The sequence below is a fragment of the Girardinichthys multiradiatus genome, chromosome 19, assembly GCF_021462225.1.
Source record: "Girardinichthys multiradiatus isolate DD_20200921_A chromosome 19, DD_fGirMul_XY1, whole genome shotgun sequence".
NCBI classification, from domain to species: domain Eukaryota; kingdom Metazoa; phylum Chordata; class Actinopteri; order Cyprinodontiformes; family Goodeidae; genus Girardinichthys; species Girardinichthys multiradiatus.
The window spans coordinates 38,292,957-38,305,501 of NC_061811.1; the positions used below are offsets into that span (position 1 = coordinate 38,292,957).

The 12,545-nt window shown below is 41.5% G+C and overlaps 2 protein-coding genes across 4 annotated transcripts in view; one reads left to right on the top strand and one right to left on the bottom strand.

The window, feature by feature from the left end:
• The first annotated feature begins 546 nt into the window (after positions 1–546).
• ankrd9 (ankyrin repeat domain 9) lies at positions 547–2,948 on the top strand. Its single transcript, XM_047345495.1, has one exon. The coding sequence runs from the start codon at positions 1,649–1,651 to the stop codon at positions 2,468–2,470; it is 822 nt and encodes a 273-aa protein (XP_047201451.1). The 5' UTR covers positions 547–1,648; the 3' UTR covers positions 2,471–2,948.
• Positions 2,949–9,490: 6,542 nt separating this feature from the next.
• Positions 9,491–12,545, bottom strand: part of tecpr2 (tectonin beta-propeller repeat containing 2) — a 56,944-nt gene continuing 53,889 nt past the window's right edge. For all 3 annotated transcript variants that reach the window (XM_047345243.1, XM_047345244.1, XM_047345245.1), the window contains one exon: positions 9,491–10,479. In XM_047345243.1, the coding sequence (XP_047201199.1) occupies positions 10,328–10,479 (152 nt within the window). In that variant the 3' untranslated portion in view covers positions 9,491–10,327. The remainder of the gene's footprint in view (positions 10,480–12,545) is intronic.

Below are 12,545 nucleotides of genomic sequence, written 5' to 3' on the forward strand. Positions count from 1 at the left end.
AAAAAGTTTGTCAAAGACCTGTTTACTCAGTGTGCCCAAGACCAAAACTAAACAAGAGGAGGCAGTGTTGAGTTTCTGACCTAAATTGAGGAGAAGCTGTTATCTATTATGTAATTATTTATCACAACTTTCCTGTGAAAGTCCAAACCTTATTTTACTGGTTTATTTTATCAGTTCCTCTCTGTTTTTATTTAAATCACTGGACTGGCTCCCTGTTTGTCAAAGAATATATCTTAAAGTTCTGCTGTTGGTCCACAAAGCACTGAATGGTCTTGGGCTGAAGTAGATTTCAGTGCTGCAGGTGAGATATGAACAGTGTAGACCCCTCGGGTCTTCAGAGACCTGCTTACTCAGAGTTCCCAGAACCAGAACTAAACAAGGCGAGGCAGCGTTTAGTTTCTATGCTCTTCAGATCTGAAACAAATTCCCTGAAAACCTAAAATGTGCCAAAACTGTTGGTTCATTTAAATCACGACTGAGAATATTTTTTGTTAACTGCAGTTTTTAATATGTGTATTAACATCAGTTTCTTGCAGTGCTTCTATGTTGTTTTTTTTCTTTTTCCTCTGATGTTCTGAAAAGTACATTAGAATGCCTTGTTAGGTGTGGTGCTGTCTTCTAGTAGCTGTGATTGCTTATTGCAAAAAACAAACAAGCAAGCAAACAATATTTTACTATTAAAGTGGACACTGACCTGTCAACATTTTACTGCTACAGCTAAAACACCCAAGGGCTCTACATGATCTAACTGTAAAAATGTAGCGGCTGGAAGAAGGCTCCAAAAAGCCCACAGAGATCTGGAGAGCTTTGGTGGAGCAGAGTGGGTACATATCGCACAGTTAAGACTGAATGCTGAAGTTGGGTCAGAAGGTGCTTCAGCAATACATTTGTTAAAGAGTGTGCACACCTATTAAGCCAGGGTATTGCAGTTTTTTATTTTCCTTCCTTCAAATATTTGTGCTTGTTTTGTCAGTGGAATTGTGTCAGATAAATGTCACATTATATGTGAAAACAGGGGTGCCACTGTAGTCATCTACTCAATGTAAATTCTCACAATGACTCAAGCAGTAAAGTTAACAAGACGATTTCTGCCAGTGTCAAAGGTTTGGGCTTCAACTATGTAAGTCCATCCCATCTGATTGTATGTTATATAATTTTAGGTTTCCTCCCCTGCTGCACTCAACAAGGTCACTGATCCCATATAAGGTCCAGCACACACACACACATACACACTTCTGCAGGATCACATATTTATAATCAATATTATTTCTCAACATAAGACTAGTGCACATGTTTATCTCCTGTCAGCTGTAATATGACTGCGCTGACTGTGTCGGCTTCTAACTGCTGTCCTCATTACGAGCTGCAGTTAGAAGACCACTATGTTCTCTATGTGAGACACTTGATCGCTCCCTCCCTCTCCAGTGTTGTCCCAGACTGTACTACAAACATGAATTGCGCACATGGAGCTGCATGAGGGAGGAGCTCTGCTGAGTTTCCGGCTGGGGGACCTAGGCTATAAAAGTGTGCAGGCCTGAACAAGAAGTTTTGACTGAGAACAGAACATTGTTTCTAGAGTCTTTTTAGGGAAACACAGCCTCTCTTCTTCCCTGGAGTCAGACGCTGCTGCCCACTGCTGTGCACGGTGATGCCGCGGCTGCGGTCCTCCTCAGAGTGCCTCTCCTTGTCCCCGTGTCAGCGGGAGTGTGAGCGGACAGCGTTCTCTTTCTACTGCGCGGTGCGGGAGCAGCTCCCGGTCTGGCTGCTGGAAGAGATGCGCAGCATGGAAGTCTTCTGCTGGGATAATGGAAGCCCAAGAGCCTTCTTGCCGTCGGAAGCACTGCTGTACGCTATAGTGCACGACCACCAGGACTATGCACGCTACCTCCTCAACAGGTACTCAGTGGGTGCACTCAGAGCGCCGAGCTGCAGCTTCTGCTGCTGCCCAGGCAGCGGCACGCCGCACCTGAATGTGGCGGTGCGCTACAACCGTGTGGCGATCCTCAGCATGATGATGGAGGCGCTGAAAGACTGCGCCGGGCTGGGGAAGCGTAGGGAATACTTGGACGGCTGCGGCGGCTGTGTCCATGCTGCAGACGCAGGAAAGACTGCGGTGCAGCTGGCAGTGGAGCTGTCGCATTCTGACTGCCTGCTGCAGCTGTTGGTCCACGACGCTCGGCCCGATGGCCTCGAGGTGGCGCTGCAGAAACTAATTTCCTGTATTGTTTCGGAACGACAACAAGCGCAGCGCTGCCTTGACTTCCTGCTTCTCTTTCAGTCCAAGCCGCCGCTGCTGCCGTGCCTGCAGGACGAGCCGCAGCGCTGGCAGGGTGTGCTGGGAAACAGGGTGTTCAGCTGGCTCTGCGGCCTGACCCCCTCCCCCCTGCTACTCCAGGCGCTCAGGTGTCTGGCCCAGTCCGGATCAGACTGCATCACTTCGTTGCCCGATTTCCTGCAGCCGCACAGCTGACAGCGCCATCTGTTACGCAAACAATTTTGAAGGACTGCTTTGATTGGACAGTTTAAATATGTGAATAATGTGTAAATATTCTCTTAAGTGTAGGCTACATATTGGAGAAAATAGGCAGGCTTATAGAATCTATACAGGACTGGGAGAGCATAAGCGTTATTTAGGTGTTGGTTTAGCTTTAATCTGGCTGTTCGGGAATAAATGCCTGATTTTTTTTTTAAAGTTTCTGATTTGTTGCAAAAAAAGAGTGGCTTTAAAATCTTCAGGGTTGAATGTGGAGGTTTGTTATTAATATAACAACACTGCTCTAAATGTTTTAATATACTTCATTCATGTGATCCTGAAGAAAAATCAGCAAACTAATAATTCAGACAAGACACAGTTTGTAAAGGCATTTTTACACATTACTTGTCTGGTATACATTTGTATTTAGTCCTCCATTATTCTGATTCCCCTAAATAAACTTGAATACATCCCAGTTGCCTTCAGAAGTCACCTAATAGTAAATACAGTCCAGCTAAATGCAGCTGTTCTGTTTCTGGCCTTAGAGGTTTGTCAGAGAACATTAGAGAACAAAGGGCATCATGGAGACCAAGGAACACAGCAGACAGGTCAGGGAGAAAGGTGTGGAGACGTTTAAGGCAGGGTTAGGTTCTAAAACAATATTCCAAGTTTTGAACATCTCCCAGATCTCTGATCAATCCATCATCTGAACATTGAGAGAGGATGGACCAACTGCACGACTACCAAGACATGGATGTCCACCTAAACTAACAGGCTGGGCAAGGAGACAGAAGAGCATTAATCAGAGAGGCAGGCAAGAAGCTCGTGGTAACTCTGGTGATGCTGCGGAGATCCAGGGTTCCGGTGGGAGAGTCTGTTGACAGGGCAGCTGTTAGTCATGAAAGAGTGACAAGAAGAAAGTTGGAAAGAAAAAAAAAAGACATAAGAAATCCTGTTTAAAGTCCAAACTCTTAAAAGACCAGGGCCCGTATTCACAAAAAAGTAGCTCCTTGTGATGTCATTCTAAGAAACATCTTAAATTTCTTGAATTCAAAGGTTTTTCTTAGAATTTTCCCTTAATAAGATAAATGTTTTCACAAAGCACCTTAGGCCTTAAGAGAGCTCCTAATGTGAAGAAATGTTAAGAGTAGTGAGGAGAACTTTTAATGAGCTTAAGAGTGTCTTAAGCACAGAAGATGGTGGAAAGACAGAGAGAAATGAGAAATATTCTCCTACAATGAATAACAGTGAATTAATAAAACACTACCAGCTCGATGGTACAGGGATCCACCCCTTTAGTAGTCGAGTAAAAGAGCACATAAACTTCTATAACAATCATACAATTATTAATATAGAGATAAGATCAACTTTATCATCCCCCTACAGAGAAATAAAAGTTTCAGCAGCAGGGGAGGTTAAAGGTCAACCTCTGGTAAGGTAATATTAGGTAATATTAGGAAGGATTAGGATTAGAAACAATAATAAATAACCAATAAAAAGTGAACAAAATTACAAACAATATAGTACAGAATTATTTAAATATTAACAGACTGTAAAATGCTGTCAAAAAAACAGAAAAACATTGGAAAAAAACTCCATAAAACACACATATACACTGCTCAAAAAAATAAAGGGAACACTTAAACAACACAATATAACTCCAAGTAAATCAAACTTCTGTGAAATCAAACTGTCCACTTAGGAAGCAACACTGATTGATAATCAATTTCACAGCTGTTATGCAAATGGAATAGACAACAGGGGTGAAATCTTTGGCGATTAGCAAGACACTCAATAAGGGAGTGGTTCTGCAGGTGGGGACCACAGAGCACTTCTCAATACCTATGCTTTCTGGCTGATGTTTTGGTCACTTCTGAATGTTGGTGGTGCTTTCACACTCGTGGTAGCATGAGACGGACTCTACAACCCACACAAGTGGCTCAGGTAGTGTAGCTCATCCAGGATGGCACATCAATGCGAGCTGTGGCAAGAAGGTTTGCTGTGTCTGTCAGCGTAGTGTCCAGAGCCTGGAGGCGCTACCAGGAGACAGGCCAGCACACCAGGAGATGTGGAGGAGGCCGTAGGAGGGCAACAACCCAGCAGCAGGACCCCTACCTCCGCCTTTGTGCAAGGAGGAACAGGAGGAGCACTGCCAGAGCCCTGCAAAATGACCTCCAGCAGGCCACAAATGTGCATGTGTCTGCACAAACGGTTAGAAACCGACTCCATGAGGATGGTATGAGGGCCCAACGTCCACAAATGGAGGTTGTGCTCACAGCCCAACACCGTGCAGGACGCTTGGCATTTGCCAGAGAACACCAGGATTGGCAAATTTGCCACTGGCGCCTTGTGGTCTTCACAGATGAAAGCAGGTTCACACTGAGCACATGTGACAAACGTGACAGAGTCTGGAGACACCGTGGAGAGCGATCTGATGCCTGCAACATCCTTCAGCATGACCGGTTTGGCAGTGGGTCAGTAATAGTGTGGGGTGGCATTTCTTTGGAGGGCCGTATGGCCCTCCAAAGAAATGAAGACATTGAAGCTATGGACTGAAGCTATGGAGATGAAGACATTGAAGCTATGGACTGGCCCGTTTCCCAGACCTGAATCCGACTGAGCACATCTGGGACATGTCTCGCTCCATCCACCAACGTCACGTTGCACCACAGACTTCTCAAAATATTAGCATATTGTGATAAAGTTCATTATTTTCCATAATGTCATGATGAAAATTTAACATTTATATATTTTAGATTCATTGCACACTAACTGAAATATTTTAGGTCCTTTATTGTCTTAATACGGATGATTTTGGCATACAGCTCATGAAAACCCAAAATTCCTATCTCACAAAATTAGCATATTTCATCCGACCAATAAAAGAAAAGTGTTTTTAATACAAAAAACATCAACCTTCAAATAATCATGTACAGTTATGCACTCAATACTTGGTCGGGAATCCTTTGGCAGAAATGACTGCTTCAATGCGGCGTGACATGGAGGCAATCAGCCTGTGGCACTGCTGAGGTCTTATGGAGGCCCAGGATGCTTCGATAGCGGCCTTTAGCTCATCCAGAGTGTTGGGTCTTGAGTCTCTCAACGTTCTCTTCACAATATCCCACAGATTCAGGCCAATTGAGCACAGTGATACCATGGTCAGTAAACCATTTACCAGTGGTTTTGGCACTGTGAGCAGGTGCCAGGTCGTGCTGAAAAATGAAATCTTCATCTCCATAAAGCTTTTCAGCAGATGGAAGCATGAAGTGCTCCAAAATCTCCTGATAGCTAGCTGCATTGACCCTGCCCTTGATAAAACACAGTGGACCAACACCAGCAGCTGACACGGCGCCCCAGACCATCACTGACTGTGGGTACTTGACACTGGACTTCTGGCATTTTGGCATTTCCTTCTCCCCAGTCTTCCTCCAGACTCTGGCACCTTGATTTCTGAATGACATGCAGAATTTGCTTTCATCCAAAAAAAGTACTTTGGACCACTGAGCAACAGTCCAGTGCTGCTTCTCTGTAGCCCAGGTCAGGCGCTTCTGCCGCTTTTTCTGGTTCAAAAGTGGCTTGACTTGGGGAATGCGGCACCTGTAGCCCATTTCCTGCACACGCCTGTGCACGGTGGCTCTGGATGTTTCTACTCCAGACTCAGTCCACTGCTTCCGCAGGTCCCCCAAGGTCTGGAATCGGCCCTTCTCCACAATCTTCCTCAGGGTCCGGTCACCTCTTCTCGTTGTGCAGTATTTTCTGCCACACTTTTTCCTTCCCACAGACTTCCCACTGAGGTGCCTTGATACAGCCCTCGGGGAACAGCCTATTCGTTCAGAAATTTCTTTCTGTGTCTTACCCTCTTGCTTGAGGGTGTCAATAGTGGCCTTCTGGACAGCAGTCAGGTCGGCAGTCTTACCCATGATTGGGGTTTTGAGTGATGAACCAGGCTGGGAGTTTTAAAGGCCTCAGGAATCTTTTGCAGAGTTTAGAGTTAACTCGTTGATTCAGATGATTAGGTTCATAGCTCGTTTAGAGACACTTTTAATGATATGCTAATTTTGTGACATAGGAATTTTGGGTTTTCATGAGCTGTTTGCCAAAATCATCCGTATTAAGACAATAAAAGACCTGAAATATTTCAGTTAGTGTGCAATGAATCTAAAATATATGAATGTTAAATTTTCATCATTACATTATGGAAAATAATGAACTTTATCACAATATGCTAATATTTTGAGAAGGACCAGTACATAGGTGGTAACCGATGCAGCAGGTACCAGAGCTGCTCACATTCCAACCTGGTGAAAGCTGAAGGAACGACGCATTGATCTGCTGGGAATGCCTGTTTGTTCCCACCGTGATCCCAGGACCAAATCTACCTTTCAACACTCCTCTCTTCTCCACCAGCAGGCTCTGCTCCTCTGTTCAGTTCGCTTTTCTCCACCTTTTTTTTCTCTGTTTTGTTTTGATCATTTTCCCAAACTAAACCTCATTACACAAGAAGGAGATCACAGTAAAAGGCTGAATTTTAATATTAATATGAAATTAATTAATATGAAATAGATGCAGTATGAAAATGACCAGCATGGCGAGTAAACATAATAATTAGTAAATCAAAAATAATGATCATGTAAATATGCTACGTTTAAACATGTTGATGCTGTGTGACAAATCATTTAATTTTGCTAAGTTTTATCATCATGTCTGAATCCTGTCTACATTCTATCATCGGCTAATATCTCTCCATTGATAACTAGGAGTGCAACCAATCACAGCTCTTAGAAGACAGCGTCACACCTAGCAACTGGGTCAACCACCTTTTCACTAAGATAGGAACCTCTGTCAGCTGAATCACTCTTAAGCTAGGGCTTCTTGGCAGGAATCTTTAGGCTAAGATAGGAGCTCTCTGAGAGGACTCTGAAAATATTTGTGAATACGGGTCCTGAAGAGAAAGATTGTTCTATAAGGTATTAACTGAGGGATGCTGAATACACATGCATACCATGTGTTGGTCTATAACATAGAATTCAGATAAAATACTTTGAAGTTAGTGCTGTGACGCAGCAAAACGTGGAAAAAAATGTTTGAGGACAAATAAAACCTTTGCACAGAAGGTGTGAGCCAGAGGTTTACACATAAACACACTGATTCTCTCTATGTCTTCTACACATCACAGGCTTATCAGCGGTCCATAAAGCTCTACCTCCTTTACCTCTAGAGTCTCATATGTGCAACAACGACATCACATCAGACCCAATATTAGTGATTTGTGTGAAAATAGCTTTCCCAAAGCAGTGTTAGCCTTTCTGACTGATTCAGTTTTGGAGATAAGCTTAGCAGTAAGGTTAAAGGTCTTCTCCCAGCTATTTCTTTATCCACAAAACAAATAAATATAAATGAACAGGAACAAATAAAATGAACACTTCTTAAAATTTTCATTAAAAAAATGTTTTAATCACATTTTGGCCTGGATGGTGAAAACATTCATCCATGTCATATATGGAAAATGATGTTGCAGGAGTGCTGAAGTTATGGAGGGGGGGTTGTGATTTTTATCATTATTGTCTCCCAAATATTTGATTTTTCTTTGCTTGTTTGTTTTGTTAGAAATATGACAAAATATTGTACTGCTAAGTTTTAAGGGGGAACATTAAAGAATAGTGTGCAAACCCATCAGTATCTGTCACATCTGATGCCGAAGCAGCACTCCTCCATTTCCAGTGTCGTCTTTTTTTAGCTCAGAGATGCTCAACAAATCAACGTCACACAGACAAACGTGCTGCAACTATACTTTCAAACATAAACTATCCATGCAATTATCTTTAGAAAGCACATAAAGGAGGCAGCGACAAAGAGCGAGTGACACGGAGCTGCATAAGCAATAAAAACCAGTGCTATGCTCTAAAGTGGCAGACTAATGGCCATGTCGTCCAAAAGAATTGTTTACAATTGATTCATTCAGTGTAACAAGAGACAATGAAGGACAATAATCCTTATCTGCCTAGTTGTAGTCATAAAGGACAGAGTTTAGGAGCAAGCTGTGAATACCCCTGCTGCTTCTGGTGACCCCGTGTTGTTTGGTTACATTTCCATGCATCAATAAAAAACACTAAATTCAAATGAATAATGAGGTCTTAAAACATAGTAGCTAACCCAGATCCAGGTAATCCTTGCATTTTATTGATGGGGTGGCTGGACCCATTTCTTCCTTAAGTTGAGTACACACAGAAATGATTGGTTGGAGGAGGTGGCGACATGTTAGCCGACCACCTTTGGAATCATTTCCTGAAATTGTACCTACCTTTGCTCCAAACTCACAGCTATTATTGGCAAAACGATACTGAGGACCTACAGCTTGGGAGAATTGTGATAATAGTGGATCCACAGTTATGTAAGATTTAATTAGATCAATTAAAACTGTTTCTATTCACCCAGTGGTATGTCTAATGAAACTGCAAGAAATTCTAGATTAAAAGGCCAGCCTTGAAACTAAGCCTTTTCCTAGTTGCAAATTATCATAGATAATTTGGGGGCTGTGAAAAGACTAGAAGTTTTGCCTGTATGCCGATCACATACATTATTAATGCAAAAAAATCACAATTAACTACAGTCGATTAAAGCCTCAGTATTGTGGGACATCTCAGAGCAGCAACACAGGACAGAAATGTGTAGGGGAGAAGACCTATGAGAGAGCAATAATGATATTTTAGTTGTGTTAAGTTGGTTAAAGCTGCTCAGTCTATAAATATTCCAGAATGGTCAGGCTCTAATGACCATTCTTTTAGATTTATACCCAGAGCAGACTGGTCAGTGGAACCAGGATAATCAGGGAACACTGGGCTTTTCTGTGGATCATAGGAGTATTCATTTCTACAAACAGTAAATTACAATTCCAACTTGGCCTAAAGCTAACTCAAAGTGAAATCAAAACACTAACTAAACAATCTAATTCACAGCACCAATGTGCTGACAGAGAATCAGTCAGGACCCGTAAGAGCGAGTAGGAAACAAACTGAGTTGCAGGCTGAATAATATTTTACTCAAATAGTCTTTACATGTTCTCAGTTAGCCATTAACTACAGCAAGAACCACTTCAGGCTGTTATATACAGTGTTTGAAGGGTCTGGATTTTAGTTCTGAACTTAAACAGTCCCAGTCTGTCAAATTAACAGAAAGTCCTTAACCCATTCAATAGTGATGCAACATACGAACATTGACAACCCTAAAGGTAAAGTCTGTGATTCACAGGCGGAACAACAACACCCAAAAGGCAACATAGAGCTTTGTTTTTATTTGATTGTGGGAAGCCATCAGACTAGGAACTTGGTTTTTCCAGTCTTCCCACAGTCAAGTGAATAACTAGGACATAAATGCAGCACCATGTGAGAGCGTCAAGACAAGAAAAGGAGGGTTTCAAAAAAGCTTAAAATGGAAAAGTCAGGTTCCACTAAATCAAACTGAACTGTATAATGTCTCATTTGAGTCTTCTAATCTCAATTACCTAAAAGAAAATCTAAAGCTGATTTCAAACCAACTTGAACAGCTGAACTAGTTTGGAATAAATATTAGCAAAGTTAAATAAGGTTAAAGTGCTTCCTGTTAAAAAAATAAGATAAACTTCCCTTCATTTTACACCAGTCTTTTTTCCCAGAGTGCCTTGTGCAGCAGACAATACAGTACGTGACGTCATTTGCCTGCTCAGAGTTGGTCCAACTGTGAAATCACTCACTCTTGTTCCTGTCTGCCTAAGGGAAAATGTTATAGATGGGAGGATCAATAGTAATAACATCACAACGTTCTTCCAAGACAATCCAGATCCAAGTGACCAACACCAAACAGAGATGATGTCACTGGTCAGATGAGCTCCCATTCATCTTCAACATCCTCTCCTCCAAGCATGGGGCCTGAAGGCGGGGAAGCGCTGGGCATCGGTGGGAGGAGCTTTGTCAATCGACGGCACAATCCTCCAATGGGAGTTACTGCCCACAACTGCTCCTCTGGAGTTACTGTGAAGAAAGACAGAAGACAATAGCTGATACTTCACATTAGCTTTTTTAACTCTTGATTTATTTTCTTTTTATTTCAGTCAGAAATACGCAGGAATCAATTTAGACTTCTGATCAAAGATCATTTGTTTTACAGCTATTTTATTAAGATTTATTTCGTAGCCTTTATATTTTTGTTATTAGAAAGTAGGCAAGCAGGAAGTGGGGCGAAGAGAGGTGGAAGACATGCAGCACAGGTTGCCGGAGTCGGGACCCAAACCCGGGACAGCTGGGTCGAGGACTAAAGCCTCTGTTTATGGGTCACATGCTCTACCGCTATGCCATGTGCCATGCCCTACAACAATTTTTTTATAGCTAATATACAAGTCACACTAGGGATGTCCTGATCCACTCCCAGATCACACCCTGCACCACCCCCGTGCCCAGATAACACCATTTTAAAATAACTGGGATTGGAGTCCCTGACAAAACTCAATGCCTAACACCTTTTGTTTGTCTACTGTGTCATCATGATAACCACACCCCCAGTTAAACACAAGGCAGCATTTATACAACAAATTTTTAACAATCACCACCTTTTTTTTGCATGTCTTGCAAACTTGTATCATATAATGTTTTGTTAATCAAATCTGTATTTTCTGCTTGACATCCAAGCTTTTTTTACCACCTTACCAGGGACAATATTTTAAGCATGTTTTAGCACCTCTAAAAAATAAAGGAACCTTTTTCCTGAGCGTCTCAAACCTAAGATCTTCCCAATATGTTTTATAATAACAGGTCCAAACAAACCTGTAAAATATGACTGTATTAGTGGGGTCCTCAGGGTTTCAGCCCTGTGTTGTGCAGAGCCTAAAGTAGACTTCTCTCAGGTATCCAAAGTTGACATAAAAAATGTGCTCAGGTTCTATGATAGAGATTGTAGGCTTAGTCTAAAAAAAATTAAGAAATTACAAGATCATCTCCAGTTATGCTTCAGATCTTGTCTCTAACCATTATAAAAAATGTTATACAAAAAATACATAAATACACTGATGGTTTATTCATGTATAGGCTGAAAATAATCTATAATGTATAAATAATGCATAAAAGAATACATTTACTGAATATAGTATGGGGAAAAAGATTTTTTTCCTTTTTTTCTGCTAATCAGAATCAATCAATGGAAGATGCCCAATTCTGATCTGTGGTCGATTGATTAGAACCAGATTTTTTACTTTAGTTAAGTCTTCTGTCCATAGGGACTGACCAACTACAACTTCTCCACCTGAAGCAGATAAAAGCAAACTGCCCAGAGGCCTTACTGCTATCAGATATCCGCATACAACTCTGTACAAGAGAGAGAGCCTTCAAAATAATGAGCTAATTTTCTGACAAGTGAGTTTATTTAAGACTGTAGCTATGCATATTTAGTCAGGAAGTGATTTAGAAACAAATGATATAGCTATGTGCATTTTAGGCGACACCTTGACAGAAGATTATTGTATCTTTCTTAACAGAGTTAACATGTCAAGGCTGATATGGCTGACCCAGTTGGGACAAAATATCAGTCGTTTTCAAGAAAAACACACTGCAGCATGCAGAGCATCATTTATTAAGTGAGATGGGTGTAACGCTGAGGAAGAGTAGTGTGTTATTTTACTACTCTTTTAGGCCACTGGGTTTAAAAGCATATTCTATTTTGTGGTTTTTGGTCTCACCCATATGTTTCAGATCCTCAAACAAACTTTGATATAAGACAAAGATAATCTGAGTAAATACAAAATGCAGTTTTAAAAGGATCGTTTCATTAGGGGGTTTTCCCTATCCACACCAACCAGGCACTGTGAAATTACAATTGTCTTCATGTTAAATCATACATTAACTGTAATTAACCATATTTTTTGGTTTATGTTCATTTGCCACACCCAGGCCTGATTACTGCCAAACCCTAGGTAGAATAAAGAAATCACTCAAATAGAACCTGTCTGACAACATGATAAAAGGCTAAAACATATCAAAAGGCAACACATCATGCTCCATTCTAAAGAAATGCAAAAACAGATGAGAAACAAAGTCATTTACATCCA